The sequence below is a fragment of the Carassius gibelio genome, chromosome A18, assembly GCF_023724105.1.
Source record: "Carassius gibelio isolate Cgi1373 ecotype wild population from Czech Republic chromosome A18, carGib1.2-hapl.c, whole genome shotgun sequence".
Classification (NCBI taxonomy): domain Eukaryota; kingdom Metazoa; phylum Chordata; class Actinopteri; order Cypriniformes; family Cyprinidae; genus Carassius; species Carassius gibelio.
The window spans coordinates 1,697,461-1,724,089 of NC_068388.1; the positions used below are offsets into that span (position 1 = coordinate 1,697,461).

The 26,629-nt window shown below is 34.9% G+C and overlaps 1 protein-coding gene across 4 annotated transcripts; it reads left to right on the plus strand.

Moving 5' to 3' along the window:
• Positions 1–1,904: 1,904 nt before the first annotated feature.
• On the plus strand, positions 1,905–25,478 carry LOC127933872 (BTB/POZ domain-containing protein kctd15). 4 transcript variants are annotated; one of them, XM_052530918.1, is made up of 5 exons: positions 1,905–2,730; positions 4,994–5,169; positions 11,389–11,533; positions 16,625–16,930; positions 22,551–25,478. In XM_052530918.1, the coding sequence occupies exons 2-5, from the start codon at positions 5,006–5,008 to the stop codon at positions 22,707–22,709; spliced, it is 774 nt and encodes a 257-aa protein (XP_052386878.1). In that variant the 5' UTR covers positions 1,905–2,730; positions 4,994–5,005; the 3' UTR covers positions 22,710–25,478. The 4 variants fall into 4 exon arrangements, with proteins under 4 accessions (XP_052386878.1, XP_052386877.1, XP_052386879.1 ...); XM_052530917.1 differs by lacking the exon at positions 1,905–2,730 and adding an exon at positions 2,791–2,930; XM_052530919.1 differs by lacking the exon at positions 1,905–2,730 and adding an exon at positions 2,949–3,263.
• The last annotated feature ends 1,151 nt before the right edge of the window (positions 25,479–26,629 follow it).

Below are 26,629 nucleotides of genomic sequence, written 5' to 3' on the forward strand. Positions count from 1 at the left end.
CTAAAACAGAAATATATATATATTAATAATAGCAAAAATATGTATTTTTTTTTTTTAAATGCACCAAAAAAATTACTAAAACTAAAAAATGAAATGGATAAACAACTAAAAACCGAAGTGAAAATGGAAGATAAGAAACTTATATTTTCTCTGAGTTACACTGAATGTAAACATGATTTATTTCAATATTTTTATTTTTAATTTCCGTATATATTATTATTTATTAAGTTTTTTATTCACATTTGATTAGTGACTCTTATATATGAACGTATTATTATTACTGATTCTAGAATAAAAAAAAAAATATTTTATGCCATAACTTTTAAAGCGTTCTTTGTATTTCCAGGTTTAAACATCTCATATTATCAATGTACTTTCAGACTTCTGTACTTGTTTATTTGGCTGAACATTGTTTTATTTGCCTATTAAATACTCTTCTTCTTCATCATTATCATCACTTTTCTGCACAGCAAAACCCATAAATTACAGGAATTAACTGATGGCACCTAAAACACCCGAGGGGATCTTTGTAAGCTGTTTAAATCTGTAAACTGCACTCGGCTGTAACTGAAGACACTGCGGGGCTGTTGTATTAATGAAGGGGGAACTACAAACTGCTTTCCACCTGAATTTGTAAGTCCTGAGGAAATCGGTGTCTGATACCTGCAGGATCATAAATTTGAAAGAAACTCATTTGATAAAAACCGGTTCCATTGTGACAACTTACCCCATATAGTGTAACAACATGTGTTGCTATTGGGGCATGTTGTCACAGAAGGTCAACGTGTGTTATGTCAATGAAATGAAAGTTGTAAAGAAACTGTCTCTGAAACTGTATTGCCATGAGCTCTGTATAAGAATCATATTTTAATTTCTATTGTGACAACTTACCGCATTTAGTGTGGCGGCATGTATTGCTATTGGGGCATGTTGTCACAAAAGGTCAGAATGTGTTTAATGACCTCATTAGTATTTTGGAAATGTTCAGCAGTTACTTCTGAAGCTTAATTGCCATATATTGCAGAACAGTACTGCATAATGATGTATTATTATTAATGCATTAGGAAATCATGGCTAGTCGAATGCTTTAATATTTTTTTGTCATATACAATGTTGTTTCATAATTGTTTTACTCTTTAAAATTTGCTACAATAATGTACTTTATTGGTTTATTGCAATGATCACTGCAGAACAATTACAAATTCAGCTTTTTTTATTGTTCTCACATATGATGTGCCATTAATCATACATTTTAGGCTTTCATAATTGTTTTACTCTTTAAAATATGCTGAAACCATTATGATAACAACAGGTTCCAATTGTGACAACTTGCCCCGTGTAATGCAACAGCATGTGTTCCTATTGGGGCATGTTGTCACAAAAGTTTCAAATAACTAATTTTGTAAATGTAAAGTGCTGCAGTATTTTTTTATACTTGAGAAATGTTATTATTTGTGTGTATATAGAAACTGATACAAACATAATACAGAAACTGATTAAAAATATTTCCAGGCGATTATCCTTAATGACTTAATTTAATTCTATATATTTTTCTTATCGGAAGTCAGGTAGATCTATATTTCTGTTTATCATCCCTCCATCCATTACTGTAATAAAATGAATTATTATTATGTTCTAATGTACTTTTTGAAATCTGTCGTTCCTCTGAACGGACACCAGAGGGCGCCAAACATCAAGGAACGCGTCGCTCAGCGTCATTCCTGCACGCGAGATCCACGGGTCTCAGCGCAACATCAATTATTCACACTTATATACACGCAAATAAACAAATATTCAAATCAATAAATAATCGGGTACCTGCGCGGGGGGAAAGTTGTGCCAAGCACAACTGTGTTTATTTGTTCGCCTGCTGTTAAATAAATGAAAATCCGGCGTGAGAAGTGCACGATTGTGTTTGTGTGTTTAAACCGACGTCGTCCCCCGTTTGCACGGGAGATCCTGCAGCAGCAGACGTCTCCATCTAGCCGCGCGCAATAATTGAAATGGCGCATTTGGCTGCGGGCGGACTGTGAGGGCGCGCGCTGAATGATGTCCAGACGTCATTTGCTTTTAATGGCCTGCAGGAAATTTGCCATTACGATTCCCACAGACATTCGAGCACAGAGAGGAGCGAGGGGGAACGCGTCGCATGCATGAGCACCAGATCCAAATTTTCTCTTTGCAAAAAGAATCCGAGTCTATCAACAAGTTCCAGTGCGCCTCCCGCTCCAGCGAAGACAGACTTCACTCGTTCAGGAAAGGAAAATGTGTTTCCTTTGTGAAAGAGCCTGGGGGAATATTACATCAGACGAAATGACAATGATTAAAATCAGCCTTTCTGCCTCTCCAAAGTCTCAGGAACTGCGTGGTGACACTTGCCTGATGCGTAAACCGTTATACGCTCAACTTTAAACCCTAAACCCAGCTATTTTTACTGTGCGAAAGAGCGCGAGGGTAAATAAATATCGGGTTTGCATGTGTTCCAATGAGTCTGCTCGGGTTTGAGTTAATTGTCCTCTAATCCCGTGGCCCCAGAGGCGTTTGCGCACAGCCTGGAGCCAGAACTCTTCTCTCGGCTCTGCTCTGATTTGGAGACGGATTATTGGCTTCCTTCTGCCCATAAGGAAAGCAGCAGATTCACCGTGGCCAAGAAAGACAGTTCGCGACCGAATCCGAGTATTAAGAAGATCAAGAGGGGGAAGGAGAGCGAGCTCTGGTCTCGTGGAGAAGGTAAGACAGTCCTGCGCGCGTTTGCGCTCGAGCTCTGAACGCGTCCAGACGCTCGCGATGTTTTCATGCAGTTTGACGCGCTTTTCACTCCGGACAGGAAGAGAATAGCTAGGCTGGAACAGAAACTTGACGCGACGCGAACCTTCATCCGGGAGCGTACGGGTTAAAACCGGACTCGGACACCTACGATGTTTGAAACGGTACCGTTTTTCCGCTTAAATCTCCCCTCCATGTAGACTAAGACGATTCGTGTGGTGATGGCGCTTTTGTGGTTTGTGGAGAATGGACGTCCTTAAACCGCGCGCGCGCTTTCTTTTCTGATTCCGTAGCCTTATTAAACACCCCAGGCATCGAGAAGAACCTGTGTTATTAGGATGAGGACGGGATGTGCCTCATTCCTCAAGCCTTCTCTCTGGGACCTGGGAGAGAGAGAGACGCCATGTTGGGAAATGATCTGAATTGAAGTTTTAACCCGTGGGGCACCGACCTGAACCTGGAGAAAGAAGGAAAGAAAGAAAGAAAGCAGGAAAAGCGTGTGTTGCTTTCATTGCATGAGTTACTAAAATGCATTTTACAGATTGCTTCATTAGCTGTCGAGCACAAAGGTGTCTGGTGACAGGGATGAAAGTTAAAGTAATGGGTAAAGATGGTTTGGGAAGCATCTAGACTATCTACCGACATGCAACATCAGGTTTAAGCAAACAGAACGTTTTCCACTGTGTGTGTGTGTGTGTGTGTGTGTGTGTGTGTGTAATCCAAATCAATAAGGATTATTCATATGTTGCATTTTTATAACCTGGAGTATTTTGAGCTTTTAAACATTTTCCTAATCTTCCTCATGTTTATAAAGCATGACTTTTCTTTACTCTTCTACCTGGTCCCTCCTATTAACAAAAAGAGAGAAGGTGTTCCCGCAGCATTAGCTGATATCTTGGCTTTTGGTTACAACGCCCGTAGCTATATGGAGATGAGGGATAGCTTCATATCCCAAAACCTGTTAAGTTAAGTCTTTTTCTTTCAGTGGAATCTGTAATGTATCATCTTGCTTGTGTATTAAATGAACATTAGTGCTGAGGGCTTGGTGGCGACACCCTGGAAAATTCTGCTGTCCGCCTCGAGCACATCGCCTCCAGCGCTGGAGCAGAGCGGAGCCCATTAAACCGCCTTCTGTTTACCAGAAATAACAGGCGTGCAAATGAGCCGATGCATGGGAGAACTCCAGCTTCACAGTGAACAAGTCTCACTCGTGACAACTGGAATAAGTTAAGTCGTGTTTCCATGTGGGCCTGAGTGATTGTGAGGTAAAGTTCTAACGTGTATGAACAAGCCTTTAGGTTTGGACAGAGTTAAAGTCTTTTCGGTAGAAAATCTTCCAGGTAAATTCAGGAAGAAATGTGTGATGCATTGCACATTTGATGATTCAAGTCACTCTTGCACGTACAGTAGTACAGATTTATTCTAAGCACTAGAAAGTGTCAAATGCATATCAAAACAAGCCTTTACACATAGAGCAGATGCATTTATCCAAACCGACAGCATGCCACAATCCAAAGTCGCTCTGAAAGGAGCCAGAACAGAAATGAGACTGTAAGAGTAATGCATTGTTGTGCATTGACAAATGCAATTTGTGCATTAAAGTTTAAGCTACAACTTAAGATGCAACTACAAGTTTAAGATTTATTTTCTAGCAAGCACGAAACGTTTCTCAGAAATTAGCACGGTATGTGGTCCCTATATTTAAAAAGTGCATTAGAATTTGCAAGATGTAAACAGAAACTGCAGTATTTCTTAAAGATTTGGAAGGTGATTAAGTGATGCTGGAAGTCGAGCGATTCTTGGTTCACTTACAGCGGATTCATGGTTGGAGGTGACACGTGGTGAACGCACGCAATGCCCTCGTTTCCCAAATGTTCAGATTGGTTGCTGAAGTGTCGGAGGATATCACGTCGAACACATAACACGACCTTTAATTAGAAACTTGCCTTTTTTTCCTTCCCTTTCCCATCCCCTGAGGCGAACACCTCGCATATCTCTCTCGCTCTCGCTCTCTCCGCAGCGTTAATAAACATCCTCGTATCCTGCCCTCGGGCTGCACCAGTGAAAAGATGCAAACATACTTCATTAGAGCCGTGGCAATAATTTGTAAGCTAAATATGCGATGGGGCAGATGAGAAAACGATCTGATGAGACTCACACAGACGGTGGGAGAGACACGCATCAGCAGCATCATTTCTCCATGGCTTTCCCGTTTGTCTGTTTCCAGGAAGGGAGAAGCATGTCACGTCTGTCTCTGACCCGGTCTCCGGTCTCTCCTCTGGCCTCGCAGGGGATTCCACTGCCGGCTCAGCTCACCAAATCCAACGCACCCGTTCACATCGATGTGGGTGGCCACATGTACACCAGCAGCCTGGCGACCCTCACCAAATACCCAGACTCACGGTAAGACCCATGCATTCAGTAAAAGCATGCATTCAGAAGTTTAACGGCAAAACGAAGTCAGGTTTTGGTTATTTATGTGCACTTTGGTGTGCAAATGTTTTAGATTTTTTTACATTAAAAAAAGCACTTTTTTTATTAGATTATTTTGAAACTCTTTTTGGCATAAAATGAAGTTTAAGATGCTCTTTGGTCTTGTTTGTGTAAAGCAATGCATAGCAAAGTCACATCAAATACTGAGACATTCTCAATGCATCTGCATTTTGGTTCATTTTCTTAGTATTTAATTAGGAAAATTAGACTGTATATGTGATGTTTGATAGCATACAGTACCAGTCTGAGTGGTTTACTCAATTAGAGCTGATTAGAGGTTAATTATCTGTTCTGATGACGTGTGAATGTGAGCAGAATTCCCTGTGTCTTGCTCTGAATGATCCTGGATTGGGACTTTATTAGGAGAGAGAGTTGCTTTCATCATAGAGTGAGATTAAGTCTGATTTCTGAACCGAGAGAGAGAGAGAGACTTGTTTAAACATTGAGGATGTTGAATTTCATTGGACTTGATCAGATGTTGAAAACTGTTTAAGTATTATGATTGAAACACAATGCAAACGTTGGCTCAGTTTGTTTTGAGTGTGTACGGTTTGCTGTTATTGGTTTTGGGAGTGTTACCATTTATTTATTTATTTTTGCATTGCTCTGTTTGTGTTTTAATGGGTAAAGTATTGGTTATAAACTAAATATCATTGTTCTATTCTGTTCGGTTGTTCACTTAAGTCATGCATAAAGATGTCTAAATGTCATTGCACTAGAAACAGTTTGAGTTTCTGTATCTGCTTAAATGCTGCAGGATTTTTTTTCTTTTCACTAACTTTCTTCATCATTTTGAAGTCTCTGTCTTTAAATCAGTTGGTGTGGACAAAGCTTATATCAGAGTATAAATAGTTTTCGTCTTCGTTTTCAATACTAGATTTCTTATTTTATATTTTCAACCTATACAAACTTATATAATAGAAAGATCGTGAAATGCAAACCAGCATATTTTCATGATTTCTGAAGATCATGTGACACTGAAGACTGGAGGAATGATGCTGAAAATACAACTGTGCATCACAGAAATAAATTTCAGTTAAACAGATATTCGCACAGAAAACAGCTGTTTAAATTGTGATAATATTTAACTGTTTTAACTGTATTTTTGACCAAATAAATACAGCCTTCATAAGCAAAAACATCCAAAAAAAAATCCTAAACCTAATGTAATGCAATGACATTAAATACATTAAGTGTATCTAAAGTGTCTAAATACTTTTTAGAGCTGACAGCTGAGAGAGTCCAGTTAAAGAAGCTCAAGTTGATGGTGTCTTTTAATAGATTGATCCCTTAATAATGCAGAGCGGGAAAAGAAACTCGCTTTATAACTAATGTGTGAAGATTCATCTCCCTCCAGCTCAGTCTGCTGAAGTGACAGCACATATGAAAGTTTCATGCTCGTTCTGTGGGATCTTTCTGACAGAGAAGAGAAGCTAATGATCGTGAAGGTTCATGCTGAAGTTATCGGTCACTTATGCAGGAAGATAGCCAGATCTGTTGACCTGCATATCTATGTGGAATTACTGAAACAAACTAAAGATTAGATTTGTATTGCAAAAATGTAAGTGCATAAGTTTAAATGTCGTTATTTGGAATTTCAGCAGCAGATCATTTGTAAATGCATCAAAGTCGGGTTATAACAAAAATGCATGAAACAAAAGAAAAAAGCACAAAAATGCATGAAACAAAAGAAAAAAGCACAAAAATGCATGAAACAGATGCACACAGAATAATAAGAATTCAATAGTAATATAAAAAAAAAATTCAGTGCATGCAACAAAAAATACTTGTTTGGCTTTAGTGAAAGGGAAAGGGAACACAAGGTTTGGACTCTTTGAAGCTGAACTTGTTTACATATGGAATTAATATCTGTTTCATGCAGTCCAATCACAAGTGTTCAGTGCTAAATATAGAGTGTAAGTTGGATCCAAAGCCTTTTGTGACTCACTCATAATGCATATGTGATTAGATTTGTAGACTTTCATCCTGGACCCGCCTACTCACCTGTCAGTCATTTACAATAACGCATGCATTTATGCAGACACGTTTATACAAGTGGAACAAAAGCAATTTGTCATAGAGCCAACAATATACATTTATTAGACAACTAGATTAGGAAGCAAGCTATTTTTTTCAAGAATGCATGCAATCATGCATATATTTTAAAGTCTTGTGCATGTATTTGTTTAGGGCTTTTCCATGTTTTTCAATTAGAGGGATGTGTTGCATGCATTGACACGTGTAGTTTGCTTTTGGATCAATACCAGATGTGAACAGGACCTCTGTGTTTGTGTCGCTCCGATCTCTCTTCTACACGGCTGGTCCTTCCTGTTAACAGAGGAAGTGAAGACCGTCTGACAGGAAGACAGGGAGGACAGACAGTTCTTTCCCTGTGTCTATCAGAGACACAGATTCACCTGACAGAGGTGATGCTGCTGATTTACTGAAAGAAAACAGACAAATAAAGAGAGAGAAACAGGCTGTGTTCACACACTCAGTGTTTGGGATTGATAATTCGGGTGATCCTTTGGTCCTCTCTTGACTGCTTATTTAATCTTGAAAAATGCAACTTCTTCAGATTGTTTTTCCAGAATGCAGGCAGACATTCAGGTTGGACATTCATCTGCTCCAGTCCACTGCTGAATGTACAAGACAATTGATTGAGAAACAGCTGATAATAAATGCATGGGTTAAAAAATAAATAAAAAATTTAAGGATTTTTCTGTTCCATACAGTTATTAAAAAAAAAAAAGGGGAAAAAATATATATATTTATTTATTTATTTATTATTATTTTTTTTTTTTTTTAAATAACTGTAGGGAACAGAAGAATCCCTTAATTTTTTTATGTATATATATAAATGTGTTAGCCTTCTTCCGATAACTTTAAACATTTTATTATATTTTCAAATATAATTTTTTCCTACTTTGTACCTTCCTAAGAACTTTTTTTTTCTTCAGCTCTTCAGTGTGTGTGTGTGTGTGTGTGTGTATTTACTCATACATTTGTGTATACATTTATAAAAAAAAAAAAAATTAATGATTCAGAGTTAACTAGCTAGCAGTCTGTTAATTGAAATCATAAAAAAGTGTTTATATATATATATATATATATATATATATATATATATATATATACATATATATATATATATATATATATATATATATATATATATATATATATATATATATATATATATATATATATATAATTATAGTTAACTCTGAAATAATAACAATGAAAGACATTTTTTATTGTATTTCTTATTACTTTTCCCCCTAATTTTAAGAGGTTTTGAAAGGTTAAAACCAGGATAATTGTACTTTGTGCCTTCCTAGGGATGTATATTATATATATTTTTTAATATATTTTCAGTTAAGTTATTATTTGCATTTGTAATAGTATAAACAAGTATTTACTTTTAGTATTTATATTTTTTATTTTTTACATAATTTTTATTTTAATGATTTCAGAGTTAACTAGTAGTCTGTTAACTCTGAAACCATAGAAATTCAAAAAAAAAAAAAATATATATATATATATATATTATGATTGCAGTTAAAGTCAGTAAGTAAAGTAAGATTGCAGGTAAAGTAAAAAATAAAAGTGTTATATAATATATATAAACAATACTTAATAATAAAAATCTCTCTCTCTCTCTCTCTCAAATCCAGCTGAAGGTTGATCAAGGCCAGATCCTCATTCATGTGATAAATATTTCACCACAGATTAATCACAGGTCGAAGAAGTTTAATTTTTCAAGATCTCAAGTAGTCAGAAGTGCGTCTAACTGAAGAATGGCCTTCATACCTCACACACGGACTGAAGCCTCTCTCGAAACCCAGTGGTTTGCTTATAGAAACGACCGTATTCCCCTGCTGTGTGAACGCAGCCAGAGAGATTGAGAGGAAAAAGAGTATCAGAGAAAAGATGGAGAGAGAGACGGGTGGGGGGAGAGGAGGAAGAAAAGAAAAACAGGCAGCATTTTAATTGCTTTTAAAAAAAAGTGCAGATGAAAAACAGTGTTTGCCTGGAGGGGAATGGTGAAATTCTAGCTGGAAGAATTGCAAGACCATATGAGAAAGGACGACCGCAGGCGCTACAGGGAGATGAGTATTGGTTTTTTATAAAGCATTTTGCATCGATTTCCAAAGAGGGGAAAGAGAAGGAGAGAGAGAAAAGACAAGAGCTTTAGAAAGTGCATAAGGTGACGACTATAGAGTATGAATTTAATCGTGCATTAAAGAAAGAAACAGTCTGTACATGCATGCACCTGGCAGAGCTCAGCGAACTCTGTCTGTGTTTGCAAATCACTTCCTTTACACAGAGTCAATAGTGGACGTTCTCCAATAAACGTCTTTATACACGCTTTGACAAGCCGTCTTCTTAGTGCTTATGGAGAGCCGTCAGCTGATCCAGACACTGAAGCGGTGATTAAAGAGGAGATTGCATCGGAGCGGTGATAGCGCTGTCTCTCGGCTAGGAGCGGAAGGAAATGCTGATCGTATCTGAGTTCATAAAGAGAGCTGAAGTGCACGCTGAAAGAGGAAGGGATTTTCAGGTATCCAGTGTTTAAGGACGCTCAATAAGGCATTTGTGCTCAATAATAGCTTTAAAATTGTAGTTTTAGAACAGGAGATTAGTGGAAGGATGTATTAGAGACATCTGCACTTATGGACACAAACTCTAGGGAGCTGCCTACATAGGGAGCATCCCAACAAAGCATGGAACCTCACAAGGGATTGATTTGATTTTTTTATTGTAGTCTAGTATGCATCAAAATAAGCATAAAATTAAATACAAATGGTGTTGTTGTTGTTGTTTATAATTTAACTTTTTTATGATTGCATTAAATTGTAAAATGATTAAATAAAATTTTTTTCTTTTGTTAGGCCAGGTTTTCCAAATCTATACAACAACAAGAACAACAACAAAAGATTACAATGTATTTGAAATGTTTGCATTTTTTGTCTAGTGATGGACACAAACTCTGTTCCAAAACCTAGTGAGCTGCCTACATAGGGAGCATCCCAACAAATCATGGTACCTCATAATTGACTGGTTTTATTTTATTTTTTTATTATTATTTATTTATTTATTTTTTGATCAGAGATCGTACTATAACAAACTTCAAAATAAGTTTAAAAAAGAAAATTATATATATATATATATATATATATATATATATATATATATAATTATTATTATTATTTATTTATTTATTATTGTTTATTTATTTTTTGGAGTTAACTCTGAAATTATACAAACAATTATACAAACATAATTTTACAATTAAAAATCTACTTTTTTATTATGCTATAAATATAAAAAAAGAAATTAATATATACATTTTATTTTTATCAAAATAAGTATAAAAATATATATATATTTTTATTACTGATCTAAAATTATAAAAACAAAAATATATTTTTAAAAATTGCAAAAAAAATATATATTTATAATTATTGTTATGATTTCACAGTTAATGGACTGCTGGCTACCTTTTTGTGTTAGACCAAGTTTTCCAAAACCAGCTTTTTCCCCAAAAAGTAAAAAAAAAAAAAAAAAATTTAGATTAGTAGAAGAACGTATTATAACATATCGGGAGTGTTTGCTCTGTTCCAAAACCTAATGAGCAGCCTACATAGGGAGCATCCCAACAAATCATGAACCCTCACAAGTGACTGCATTGATTTTTTTACTGTATTCTAATAATAAGCATCAAAATACACAGCACATGGAGAATAGTCACCAAAACTATTTTATCTGTATTTTTCAGTTTACAGAGAATTGAAAGTTCATTTATCCAGTTTACATATCTGCAGGCTTTTATACAACTGTCCTGCTTTCTGACATCACAATATTTCGGGGGAGTTATTATTTGGCACGGGACTGGTGCGATGAAGAACCAGCGCTGTATTCGTCTCACAGCAGAGAAGGACTTGAAACGCTTTCTTAACCACTCGAATCCGCCTGAAGCTTCTTGTTTCAGAAGCCAGCGTTAATGCCTTTTTGGCGGCCGCTAATAGAATTGAAAAATAAATGCTAATTGTTTCATGCATTTAAAGGAGGCTGGCCTCACTCCATTAACTGTGTGTGTGTGTGTGTGTGTGTTTTAATTTCCAGGATCAGCCGGCTGTTTAACGGGACCGAGCCCATCGTTCTGGACAGTTTAAAGCAGCATTACTTCATCGACAGGGACGGAGAGATATTCCGCTTCATTCTCAGTTTCCTCCGAACCTGCAAACTGCTGCTGCCGGATGACTTCAAGGTAACGGCGTTCTTCTGTCTGAAGCTTTGATTCAGTGTCTGTGTGGAGAAGAATGTAGTGTGCACGTGTAGTGTACTACAGTAAACACTGTTTACTGCTACAAAATAGTATGTGAAACAGTATGCAATGATAAATGCTGCATTATTGTCACATGACCTTATTTCCAGTGCTATTTTAGTATCTTTCAGATGCTGTTATCGTTTTCAATAACATTTTCATTAACATTTTCATTTTTTTTTTTTCAGTTTTTCAGAAAATTTATGTAATTTTGTCTAAAAATATTTTTGTCATTTTGTTTCTAGTTTTAGTTATTTTAAAAAACCAAGTCAAAATCATTGTTATTTTAGTGTCATTGAGATACTATTATTGTTTTTAATCAATATTTTGAATTAGTTTTATTTTTCTATTTTTGTCTATATTTTGTTCTATTTAAGTTTTAGTAATTTTGTCGGGGTTTTTGTCATTTTTACTAGTTGTTTCTTTTATAATTTGTCTATATAGGTTTTATTTATTTTTTATTTCCATTTACATATTATAGTTTTTGATAATATAAGGATGTTTAATTTTTTTTAATTTAAATTAAAAAAAAAAAAGTTTTAGTAATTTTGTTGTGCTTTTGTCATTTTTATTTTTAAATATGTCTCTCTGCATATCTTTGAAATTTGATATATAATGTGTATAAATATGTCTAAATAGTTTTTATTGATTTTTATTTTATTTTTAGTTATTTTAGTACATCAAGCTAAACTCAATGAAAGTGGCAAATATTCCCTGGCAACTATCCGAAACAAAATAATTTTAGGTTTTTAATATTTTACTTTTATTTAATTATAATTTATTTTATTTAAAGTAACAAACAATATATAATAGAATTCATGGCTTCAGTTTTAGTTAACCAAGTTAGTTAAAATATATATATATATATATATATATATATATATATATATATATATATATATATATACACATGTTGGTCCTTTGATTTTTATTTCTGTTGTATTTGGTAGCTCCGCCCATAGTGCAATATTATTGGTCGAAAATCCACATGAACTATGTTCTGATTGGCTGTGATCATGTCACATTGCTCAGTATTTTGACTGTCACTATGGATAGACAAAACACTTACTACTTATTTACAATAATATTAGCGCTGTCAAATTACAGGTTAATCGCATCCAAAATAAAAGTTTTTGTTTACATATGTATGCTGTTTATAGTAATTATGTATGTTTATATAAATACACACACATGCATGTATATATTTCAGAAAAAAATATTTTGTTTATATATTAAATATATTTATTTATAATAAAAATTGTATAAATATTAACATAAACATGTAAATACATATACACAGAACACACACATATTCAAACAAAAATTTTAATTTTTTATGCAATTAATCGCGATTAATCGGTTGACTGCACTATATTTTAATTAAACACATATGAATAATCTCTACTTTAACATCTTTTAATCTTTATCTGGATTCACTTTGTGTTCCTCTCTCCAGTCGGAGTTTAGACTCTGTTGATCTGCTGATCAGCGTGTGTGAAATCAGACAGAAATGCCAACGTTAAGCGTGTCTTCGTCTCACTAAAACATCCCTCAATGGAAAAAGCATCATTTGTACCAGAGATGATCAGCTAAATAAATAAAAGCATGATGCATGAAGGATCTGACCTCTACATCAGCATGTGCTTGACAAAATCAAAGAGAAACGGTCATCTCTTATTCGTATTAGATGGAGACCGGGGAATATCTCTGTCTCTCTCTGTCTGTTTGAGAGATGTTGTCTTGCCGGTGGGCGACAGAGAAAGATCACTATTTTGGATCACAACAGGCCTGTCGGATCTCCTGAACATGGGATTTGAGGCGAGCGTGTCGTCTGTCTTTCTGTCTCGGTTTCTTTCTGCACCTCTCTTGTATCTGGTTCTTCGGCATGTTGCATGAGTCTAGGAGCTTTAGAGAACGAGTCCTGTTAAAAACAGAGACCCAGGCGCATCTTTTAACACCTCACTGTTCCTCCAGCGCTGATGCACCGCATGCATTTTGTCATTATTCACTGTGAAGGGCAAAACATTCCTCAGTATTTATGCTCATTTTCAATGCAAATATCTAAAGGTGCATCTGCTTAAAAAGTAACATTACAAGATATTAAGTGTTGTCTGAAAAATGTAAAGAAATTAAGAAAACTGGAAACATTAAGTATATATTTATTGGCAATTAAAAACGTATATTATTTGTTAAAAATTTGAATAAATGCAAGTATTTTAAATATATTTTCTGCAAAAAAAATGATTTTCTTCCTCAATATTTTTGCCTTTTTTTCTAGTAAATATATCAACATTTATTTAAAAAGTTAAATGACATGAGATATTAAGTTTCACTTTCTCAATATAATAATAATAATAAAATAAAAGTAATAAATTAAGTAAGTTTAAAGCAGAAAAATAAGCTTGATACAAACGGAAATTTTTAGCCCTGTTGGAAGATTAAAGTGTAAACTCACTTACTCTTGAAACCTTTTTCACAAAATAAGAAACATTTCTTAAAATGAATATCTTGAATTTAGATTGCATAGATATTTGTTCAAGAAAACAATACTAAGAAAATCATTTTTACAGTGTTTTTGTGCTGGAACGCCAATTTTATTTGTGTCATTTTCGCAATGCACACGGTTTAAAAGCAGCTTTACAGGAAATCATTATGTTAATGTTTATAATATCTTCATACCGTCAAATTAGAGCTGGGCAAAAACAGTTACATTTTGCAACAATATAAACAATCGAGCAGCTATAAATGCTTTATAATTGATTGTATAGGTGGATAAAGCGGCCACAGAGCTGTGTGATACTGCAGTGTAACACACTGTGTGTCGTACGGTTGATTCTTCTCTGTCTGTTTTCTGCAGAGAAACTGTGTGTACAATTACTCATGCAGTTTAGTTACCATTCAGGCTGTGTGCACTTCATGACTGCTCATATCAATCTTCATGCAGATTACTCTGCAGACGTTGCACACAAAGCCGTATCCTCAGTTGAACTCCAACATTTTCCCTCCTCGTCCACACCTCGGCTCCTCCCGCTCCGTGATGGAGAGTCGAGGAAGAATAGCACCATCTGGACTTGTGGGAAATTAAGGAGAAACTGAAAGGGGCTAAAAACCCCTGGCAAGACATCCCCGAGAGGAAGAGAGCGAGCGTTTGGCAGTCTGTTGTTGTCTGCCTGGATAAAGAAACGCTGAAGCCTGGAGGTCCGTCACTGAGGGGCTCCAGCGAGCACGAGATCCTGCCAAACGTCTTGACTGTTGCCCCGCGGGCGAAGCTGACACCCCTTGGAGAAAAACATGCCACCCTGCACCCCAGTCGCTCTGCTCTTTAAAGATTCATTCACTTACTGGCTTTTATTTATGTATTTATTTGTTTGTTTGTTGCTTTATTTGGAGCTTTTGCAATAATAGCATCCCTATCTCATTAAGTATAAAACAGCGTGCAATTCTGCATGGGGAAACACCACTTTTAGAAAGTGCAAACATCTATACATGGGCAAAAAAGAGATATTTTCACGTATTGAGGTTTAAAATATGTCCAGGCCAAAGATATATGTATTCATAAATATTTTCCGCTTATAATGTCCACTTTCAAGCAATCTAAAATGTATTTTTAAAACTTATATTGCATGCATTTAAAATGCTTTTTTTCTTGTATTTTTAAAACTTATATTGCATGCATTTAAAATGCTTTTTTCTTGTATTTTTAAAACGTATATTGCATGCATTTAAAATGCTTTTTTCTTGTATTTTTAAAACTTATATTGCATGCATTTAAAATGCTTTTTTCTTGTATTTTTAAAACTTATACTGCATGCATTTAAAATGCTTTTTTCTTGTATTTTTAAAACTTATATTGCATGCATTTAAAATTGTTTTTTCCTGTATTTTTAAAACTTATATTGCATGCATTTAAAATGCTTTTTTTCTAGTATTTTTAAAACTTATATTGCATGCATTTAAAATGCTTTTTTTTCTAGTAAACATTCTTAAATAAATTGCATTTATTTAAAAAGTAAAATTACATAAGATATGAAGTCGTTTTCTGAAAAATGTAACAAAATTAAGAAAAGTGTGCACATCTAGTATGTTTATTGTACATTGAAAAGACCTAAAGCTGAAAGCATCTGAATGCATTTTATGCATATTATTTATTGTTCATTTTATGGATGCAATCTAAATCCTTTGCATCTTCAGTCTTTGTTGGTTTGTTAATTGTTTTATTATTTCTACCAAAATTTGCAAGACCGTTCGACACATTTCTAGTTTCTAGAAGTAAATAAAGTGCTTTCCATCTAGATTACACGATCCGATCTGAATAACCAGTGTTTTAGCACTTATAGAGATTTATTGTTTTTAATTTTTGATGGTGATGATGCTCATTTATGCTTCATGCAATCTTTTTTCTCCCCTTGACATTTCTTCAGTTGTCTGAAGTATAAATCAAGCAAACTGTTATTAGGTTTATGCTTAAAAAATATAGATATATATATTAAAAACAACCTCTTAAAATATGTGAATATACAAGAAAATATATATAAAACTACTTCAAATATATTAATAATCAAAATATTAAAAAGTTAAATGCATTAAGATATTTTATTTTAACAAATCTACGCTTAAAAGTAAAAGTTTGAAAAGTCTCATTGCTCACCAAGGCTAGATTTATTTGATAAAAAATACAGTGAAAATATTTAAATATTATTATAATTTAAAATAAATGTTTTCTATGTGAATATCCATTAAATTGTAATTTATTTCTGTGATGCTCCGCTGTATTTTCAGCATCATTCCTCCAGTCTTCAGTGTCACATGATCTTCAGAAATCAGAATAATATGATGATTTACTGCTCAAGAAACATTTCTGATTATCATCAGTGTTGGAAAAGTTGCACTGCACAATATTTTTGTGCAAACCATGATGCATTTTATTTTTTAGGATTCACAGATGAATAGAAAGTTCTAAAGAACTGCGTTTATAAATGCCTTTCCTGTCACTTTCGGTCAGTTTGATAAAGCATCATCCGTCTGTGTGTCCAGGACTTCAGTCTCCTGTACGAGGAGGCGCGTTATTACCAGCTGTCCCCGATGATTAAAGAGCTGGAGCGGTGGAAGCAGGAGCGCGAGCAGAGGCGTCTGGCACAGCCCTGCGACTGCCTGGTGGTCCGCGTGACCCCTGACCTCGGCGAGCGCATCGCCCTCAGCGGGGAGAAGGTGCTCATCGAGGAGATCTTCCCTGAGACCGGAGACGTCATGTGTAACTCGGTCAACGCTGGCTGGAACCAGGACCCGACCCACGTCATCCGCTTCCCCCTGAACGGCTACTGCAGACTGAACTCGGTGCAGGTAATGAGGTTTACTGATGACGCTGCTCTTATCCGTCTGATAATGCATGTTTAACATCACGTTTCATCGGCTCGGTGGAGGCGTGTTTATTTAATGTGGGCGGTGTTTAAAAAACAGAATAAATGCTGGAATAAATAATAGTTTGTCATACTGTCTAAATGTTTAGCCGCATGATTATTAAACTAAAAAGTGTCTGAGTTTTGGCATCAACAAAATGTCTCATTTAACTAAAATCACCAAGGCTGCGTTTATTTATTTAAAAATACAGTAAAAAAATGTGAAATATTATTCTAGTGTAAAACAGCTGTTTTCTGTGTGAATCTGTGTTAAAGTGTAATTTATTTCTGTGATGCTCCGCTGTATTTTCAGCATCATTCCTCCAGTCTTCAGTGTCACATGATCTTCAGAAATCAGAATAATATGAAGTTTTGCTACATTTCTGTTGTGCTGCACAATATTTTTGTGCAAACTGTGATGCTTATGTTCTTTCAGGATTCACAGAAGAACAGAAAGTTCAAGAGAACAGCTGAAATGGACATTTATTTTAATATTACAAATATCTTTACTGTCATTTTGACAAATAAAAGTATTTATTTCATTAAAAAAAATGCATAAATTATTATTGATTCCAAACTTTTAAACATAAGTGTATGCGCCTGCGAAAAATAAAGAAATAAATAATAAAATTAAAATAAAATAAATCGGCTAAATATAAATCTGCTTAGTATTTGTTGAATCAAATTAATTAATTAATTTTTAAAAATGCATGCATGAAAAAATTTTTGGTAGTGCATAATGTAAGGGACCTTTAACTATACATAGATTTATTTCAATTCTATAAAAGTACTCTAATCAAATATAAAGCAAGCTATATTTTGAGCTCAAAAACAAAATGCAAGAGCGAGAAGAAAAGTGAGGCTAGAAAATGAAATGCATAATTTACAGGTTTCTCCTTTTTAAGACACAGCGCTTCCCTTTTAAAAAAAGACTCCAACGTAAAAACACCCAGAGCGGTTCAAATACACGTATTGCATTTTTTAATACCATACTTACACTTTCTCAAACAGCCTCAACCCCTTTATGCTTCTTTTATAGATTTCTAAATGGCTTGCGATATAATTAATTGGCTGCATCAACTAACACAACATTTTCTTTCCGTGTTTCCAGTAAGAGCGTGTCCCTTTCTGTCTGCCCTCTCTTTGTTTGCTCGCTCGAGCTCTGTTTCTTTTCTAAACTAGTGGATTTGTGTGAAGCGATGAAGCAGGTCTTTTTGTTTCCGACTGAAGCTCATTTGTCTGTAACTTTACCATGCATCTCTTTCAGAAGACTATTAGAGAGACTCCGCTGTTGCTCAGCTAATGATGCAATGCTCTAATATGCATAAATATCCCATAAACACACAAACAGTGGGTAAAACAATCATTTTGATCTTTTCACAGTGCACTCTGACTGCTTTAGTGATGAAGGATGCATGTCATGCTGCTTTAGATTTATAATATCAGACTTATTAATGTTGCTGTCTAGGTTTTGAAACAATCCTCACATTGGATTGCGTCTATGATGTCTTAAAAGTGTTGTTTATGTACACAGCTCACTGAGATTTGGAACAGAGCCGCTTTAACATTTAATGCATTGCAAAAAAACATGTTCATAATTAGTATTATGTCTTGTTCTCTGATAATAATAAAAAATAATCTAAATATTATTTTGACTCAAGGAGCCAAACTGCTTGTTTTAAGCGTACATCTCATTATTTGGTTACATTTTAGGCCAAAAATTAGAGAAAGAATGGCCATATACTACAACATTTTTTTTTGTAAAAACAAAACATTGTCTTCCTATATCAAAATGTCATGTTTAAAAATTAAATGAGTTAATTGCCATGTTTTTATAATTATTTTTGAAATTATGTAGATTCCTAGTATAAAACTTTTATGTGTAATGCACAAAAATTAACAAATAATACAAATTATTATACAATAAGATTAACATTTGAATTAATATTTAGTGTTTTTGATTGCATTTCATTTTAGTTAAATTATTTGTAAATTTGTTGTGTTTTGTCAATTTAAGTAGTTTTTTATATAGATATTTTATTTCAATTTTAGTTTATTTTAAAACATCAAATTGAGCTAAAATAAAATGAGAAATGTTGCCTTTGCAAATAGCTAAAATAATATATATAATATATATTTTTTCTTTTTTTTTATGTAATTTTTTTTTTAAAAAATTTCAATTAACAAAAATGTGTATATTATAGTTTAAATTTTAGTTTCAGTTTTAGTTAACTATAATAAAAATGATGTGTTTTGTTTAAAAGGGTGAAGAAGAAAAATATTTTTGGCAGTGTTTCTCTAATTATTAGATTGAAACCCTCTCTGTGATTATTGCGTCGGTGACCTCGTGACCTCGAGAGCGAGTGCTGCTTGCTCCCCGTCTGACTTTAGTCTTTTTAGACGGGCAGCTCAGGGGCAGCCCAGCTCAGCGGCTGTGGGTCGAGGGGTGTGTTTTCTCCTGTCAGTTGACTCATTATTGTGTGAATGATACAGTAATCCTGTCTTACTGTAGCACACAACACAGCTCTGATCTCGTTACTGGCAGGAAACATCACTGCATCGCCTCGCACAGAGACAGCACTCATTAACAGAGTTTAAATCTGACCAAATGCCCTCAAAATGATCGTAAAACCTGATTTATAAGAAGAAATAACATGCTAAAGAACACCCTTGTTAAAAAGAAGTACACTTCATTTGATATGGAAGTAATATATTGTAAAAGAATATCCTTAAGTGAGAACTGAATTAATGTTTTCACACACTATATTGCATGTTTTTTTAATTAAATGAAAATGTATTATAGTTTAAATTGATGTTAAATTAAATTATTAGAATTTTAAGAGTGCTATTGATCCACTTAAGTAAAACTTAAGTACATCTTTATATCTAGTTTCGTAATTTATTCTATTGTTTTTGAAATGTAATTTCTATTGAAACTTGTACGTCGTGTGTGTGTGTGTGTGTGTGTGTGTGTAATTGTGTTAAGTTTAAAAGTGATTAGAACATTTTTAAGTTAAATTTATAATACTTTACATGTGCTTCAGTATTTTAGTCAACACACCAAAATAAAAGCACGACAAAAGATTAAAATTGTACTTCAAAGTAAAACGTTTTATTTGACATTATTAAAAAGCAGAATTATTATAGTTAAACTGAAACCAAAACTAAAACCATAAAGTAACTTTTTTGTTACTTTAAATAAAATGTGAACTAAAATTTAAATAAAAAAATGCTAACAAAATATTACACAAACTATATTATCCTTATAATTATACTAAGATAACACTTGGTACAAAGTGCATTTTTTAAATAGTGTATTTAAGAAACGGTCATTTTAAGATTTGAAGTACACTACAAGTGCACATTCAGTTCAGTTAAGCTCACTTCTTTTACAGTTAAGTTAAGCACTCGATATAAAAATCAACTAGAAAGTTTAGCTCCAGCTTTTAGAAACTGACTTGTTTAGCTTGAAAAAGTAAGAGAAGAAAATAATAAACCAGCAGAGAGTGAAAAATCACAGCAGATGAATGAATGTCTGGGACGTAAGAACAAGTGAAAGCACCTGCGCCGAGACAGAGAGAGATTGATGGAGTCTGAGACGAGAGACAGTGAGAGAGTGAGAGGACGACGCGAACCGCTTCAGAGACGACAAACATTTAGCCAACACACACTCATAGTGTCCCACAGCTGAAGCTGTCCGGCTCCGTCCATATCTCACAGTGATGGAGGACCGGGATCAACACAGACTCTGGAGAACCTCCATCAGACTGACAGACAGATACACACACACACACACACACACAGGCATGCATGCACGCACACACACACACACACGCAGGCATGCATGCACGCACACACACACACACACAGGCATGCATGCACGCACACACACACACACACACACACACACAGGCATGCATGCACGCACACACACACACACACAGGCATGCATGCACGCACACACACACACACACAGGCATGCATGCACGCACACACACACACACACACACACACGCAGGCATGCATGCACGCACACACACACACACACACACACAGGCATGCATGCACGCACACACGCACACACACACACGCAGGCATGCATGCACGCACACACACACACACACACGCACACAGGCATGCACGCACGCACACACACACACACTCACGCACACACTCACACTCACACACACTCACGCACACACTCACACTCACACACACACACACAATGTCATCATGAATCTGATTCTTGAACGAGAATGAGTGTCTAGTGTCTAGTGTGTGTGTGATTCAGACTGAATTGAGGGTTCTGTGTTACAGATGACTGAGCTGGATGTCAGCTTTATTTTTCAGCTTCAGAGTTCAGTTTGTCTGGTGTGGAAGCAGTTTTCCAAACTCAGCGGGGAAAGAAGATTCTGGCTTCAGACGGATGCAGTTCATGATGCATATGAACGCAGTCAGCAGTTCACTTCTGCGAATTATGAATATTTAGCATTTAGCATGCTCATAGTCACTCTTTTTATAGTATGAAGCCCTTTGTTTTGTGTTTCTGAGCAAGTCTCTTAATAAACCACCTTCAGAAAGACACAAACCAGACAATCCAATATCAAACCAAAAATAATAATAATAATAATACATTTACATATATCACATTTTAAGAAAAACTTTATATGTTGTCTATAACACGTGTAAAATTTTAACACATTTAAAAAAAAATAAGTGAGGAACATTTTTTGTTTTCAATGTTGCAAAAAAAAAAAAATTAATAATAATAATAATAATTGCATTATAAAATATTAGTATTTAAATCAAATATTTTTTTTAAATATATTTTGGTGAATGATGGTTGAAAATATTTTTTTGTTAGTTTTTTTGTATAAAAAAATATTTTGTTTATCATCCCTGTTTACTAGATATATTTAGAATTTATTTAAAATATATTTTGGTTTTAAATTCCGTTTTATTTTTCGGCAAAGGGGAAGTACCGTTTAATATAGTTTGTAATTTTTTGGGGATTTATTTATTTTAAAAAATGGCCTTTACTCCTTTTGCTGACTCTTACTCGTGTTCAATAGTTTTGAATCAGTATGTTGTTTGTTTTTGTTTTTTTTAATAAAAGGAATTAATACATTTATTAAGCAAGGATGCCTTAAATTGATCAAAAGTGACAAAAAAGTGTCATTTATAATGTTACAGATTTCTTTTTCAAATAAATGCTGTTCTTTTGATTTTTCTATCCATCTGTGAATCATGAAAAATTAAATATATCACGGTTTTCCACAAATATATGAAGCAGCACAACTATTTTCAACATTGATAATAATCGGAAATGTTTTTTGAGCAGTAAATCATCATATTTTCATGATTTCTGAAGACTGGAGGAATGATGCTGAAAATCCAGCTTTGGTCACAGAAATAAATTACACGTTAACAGTTATTCACACAGAAATCAGCTGTTTTAAAGCACAATAATATGTCACATTTTACTGTATTTCTAAATTAAACTTTCTGAATGGTTTATTAATGTTGATGTCATGTTTGACGGTGTGTGTGTGTGTGTGTTTCAGGTGTTGGAGCGTCTCTTCCAGAAGGGTTTCAGCGTGGCTGCGTCCTGCGGCGGCGGCGTGGATTCGTCTCAGTTCAGCGAGTACGTGGTGTGTCGCGAGGACAGGCGGAGTCAGTCCATGAACACGCCCATCAGGATAAAACAGGAGCCGCTGGACTAGAGACACGCGCTCAGGCCCTCGGCCCCTCGACACACACACACACACTCACACTCACACTCACACACTCTCTCAGCGTTTATACGGGGAATGTAATCAAACCAGAAACCCAAAGAACTCCAGCAGGATCTGAGCCACGCCCTGTTCTGCCCAAACCACCAATCAGAGGACATCCTCACGCATACGGAATGCAGGCTCCGCCCCTCTGCTGGTGCAGTGTGTCTCATTATCTCATGACGATTGCGGATTGGTGCTTACAAACAGCGAACGCCATCATCATCAGGGGCCGGGGGAGCATTTTTTGGGATTGTTTTTCATGTCAAACTTGTCATTTTTCACTGCTTGTATGCGGTTAGCAGTGCTAGGCTGGAGTTTGGTGTTTATTTCTGTTGTTACATGAAGGATGATGGGAGCAGCGTTCTGAAGGCATTACGTTTGAGAGACTTTCCTGGCAGGAGAACGCTATTACGCCCTGGAGCAGTCTGGGGTTTAATGCGTTCGGCTGCTGAAGGTCTCTTTGTTTAAAGGAGGCTGCAAGCAAACGTGGCTATTTCTAAAGCCAGAGCGAGCCAGAACATTAAGCATATCGTTAAACATTTGAAATTTTTATAAGCTTGAATCAAATGGGTTCTGAACTATACAGAACCATCACAAAGAGTCGAGTGTGTCATGAACAAAATGTAAGGAGCTCGAGGCAAACCATTGGCAGTGGAGACGTATGATTGTGTCTATAACGGTACGTTTGCACTTAAATGCATCTCAAGATCGCACGCGTGTTTAAAGATTCAGTGGAAATAGACTCGAGTTGGAGCGCGCTGACAGAATGAGGGTACTAACTAGGATGCATTCATTTTTAAACCATCTTTGTGAATGAATAATCACTATTCATTAGCCCGGTTTATCAGGTTTAGTTTGAAGTTGTCCAGTTTCTATTTTGATGTTAAAATGTTGTCAGATGCTGAGTAAACGTCAGATGCGTTGTGAAAAAGGTGTTTCATCAGATCACATTGTGTGTGTGTGTGTGTGTGTGTGTGTGTGTGTGTGTGATGAACGTGTCCAAACGCTCAGAAAGTCTCACGCCGCATTAATATTGGACAAAACTTCATCAATATAGAGAAGTAACAACCGAATCAACACTGCAGATGCTGAAAAAAAAAATCTATATATTATTTGCAAATATCGTAAATGTATTGCCATAAAGTTTTTAACATTTGTAACTTTTTTAATACATTTTTTTTTAATTGTAACTGTTCCATCAAAGCATACTTGATTTGACTCTTCTATTGGCCAGTTAAAAAATATAAAATAAAAAAATATATATTTAATTTATAAAAAAAAATTATAAACAAAATTTCATCATCCAATTTATTTTTTTAATTACTACCAGATGTTTTTTATAAATATTTTAAATCATTTTTTTTATATTTTATTTACATTTTCTTTTTCATTTTAATTGCAGTAAAATAATTTCTAATTTGTCGCGTTTTTTTAATTTTTAGGATTTTATTAATATTTTTTAGTCTGTATTTTTATTTAAGTTTTAGGTACTTTAGTACATCAGATTAAATGGATACATTTTTTTATTAAAAAAATGTTATTCATAATTTTCGTATTAATTATAATACCCCTACTTTGTCACCTGGTCACCATTTTTTTTTTTTTTTTTTTTTTTTTACGGTTAACGTCACAAGCTACTAAATAAAAACATGTTTTTTTTGTTTTGTTTTTTGGTAATAATATTTAAAATTTTAATTTAAAGAACCATAAAATTAATGAGGTAGCAATAGAAGGGTTATGTAATTTTTTGTCAACCAGGTCTATACAGTGTCTTTTTTTCTCTCTCTTTTTGTTTATAGTGTATTTCTTTAGCGACTCACTGCTGCCGAGTCTTGCCTCGAGCTCTGAGCCGATGCTCTGTTGTTAGTGATGTGGCTTTGAGTGCAGTGTTCATCATCATCATCATCATCACTGGGCGGTCACAGAGTCTGTTTCTTCTCGATCAAAAACAAATGGCCTCGTGATTTCTTCATCCAAAGTCTCGTTCAGACTGGAGCTGGATTAGAAAGCGCTGCGGTCTGGAGTCTGGAAGTGTTCATTAATGCACCAGTGTTTCTGCATTATGTGAGTTCTTGGTCGTCTGATTAAATGTCCACAGGCTTCATCCTCCGATGGGAACCTGCTTGAACCAGCCTTTGTTCTGACCCAGATCTGGTCCAGTTCTGTCACAAAGGGAACGACCGAGCACCCTTTCAGGTGCCAAGAGCTATCCCAGCATGCCTCTCGACACAATCCTCACATGCATTCCCAGGACGGCACATTTACAAACCCAAAACACGCTCAGAAGATCCCCGTGTGGATGAAGTCGTGCTGTTTATGCTCTGATCTTGCTGAACAGAAGAGCGCAAGGTTTGTGTCGAATTATGTTGGATTACTTTCAATGCATTTGTGAAGCGTTTCAGGCCTAAAACGCTGGGACTATGCACAGTTATTTGTGTATTGACACATTCAGATGCTGGTTTCTCTTTGTAAACCCCAGAAGAGATTGCTTTAACACGAGACTGATGGATTGAACGTGAGCAAAGCAATATGATAATGTACATACAAATGACAAAAGAAGATCCTCAACATTTCAAACTGTCTACCAAGGTGAAAACTCTCATTATTTAATGTATTAATAATTAGACTGTGGTATTAAAGGGCATGTGTTTATTTACAGTGACTTCTTTTTTATTTACTTGCATATTTGCTATAATAAAAGAGGCGTGATATTCACCTGACGTTTGTTTGTGCTTTTCATCTACTTAATAAACATCAACCCTTTCAATGACATATTCATATAATTATGATAATTAGTTTATAGTAATGATAAACTTGGATCTGTAGTTAAATGATTCTCGACTGGTTTTCCTTTCATGATTTACTTTGACTTGTTTGCTTTGATTTGTTATCATATACATGTTATTATTATCATATTAAAATTATTTAATTATTACAAAGTATATATAAATTGCATTTAATGTGTTATATATTATATAATAAATATTTAACTAGATTTTAATTAATATGTTTGTGTTATTTCTCAATAACTCAAACTTTTCAAATGATAAATTGTTTTAAGTTAAAAAAAATTATAATAAAAAAAGGATTTTAAATGAGACTCAATTAGATTCTGAACTTATATACAGTATTGTTCAAAATAATAGCAGTACAATGTGACTAACCAGAATAATCAAGGTTTTTAGTATATTTTTTATTGCTACGTGGCAAACAAGTTACCAGTAGGTTCAGTAGATTCTCAGAAAACAAATGAGACCCAGCATTCATGATATGCACGCTCTTAAGGCTGTGCAATCGGGCAATTAGTTGAATTAGTTGAAAGGGGTGTGTTCAAAAAAATAGCAGTGTGGCATTCAATCACTGAGGTCATCAATTTTGTGAAGAAACAGGTGTGAATCAGGTGGCCCCTATTTAAGGATGAAGCCAACACTTGTTGAACATGCATTTGAAAGCTGAGGAAAATGGGTCGTTCAAGACATTGTTCAGAAGAACAGCGTACTTTGATTAAAAAGTTGATTAGAGAGGGGAAAACCTATAAAGAGGTGCAAAAAATGATAGGCTGTTCAGCTAAAATGATCTCCAATGCCTTAAAATGGAGAGCAAAACCAGAGAGACGTGGAAGAAAACGGAAGACAACCATCAAAATGGATAGAAGAATAACCAGAATGGCAAAGGCCCAGCCAATGATCACCTCCAGGATGATCAAAGACAGTCTGGAGTTACCTGTAAGTACTGTGACAGTTAGAAGACGTCTGTGTGAAGCTAATCTATTTTCAAGAATCCCCCGCAAAGTCCCTCTGTTAAAAAAAAGGCATGTGCAGAAGAGGTTACAATTTGCCAAAGAACACATCAACTGGCCTAAAGAG

Coding starts and splice junctions, on each gene's coding strand:
- LOC127933872 (XM_052530916.1), top strand. CDS start 4,889: ATGGGGCAGATGAGAAAACGATCTGATGAGACTCACACAGACGGTGGG. Junction 5,170..11,388: donor ACCAAATACCCAGACTCACG/GTAAGACCCATG, acceptor TTTAATTTCCAG/GATCAGCCGGCTGTTTAACG. Junction 16,931..22,550: donor GCAGACTGAACTCGGTGCAG/GTAATGAGGTTT, acceptor TGTGTGTTTCAG/GTGTTGGAGCGTCTCTTCCA.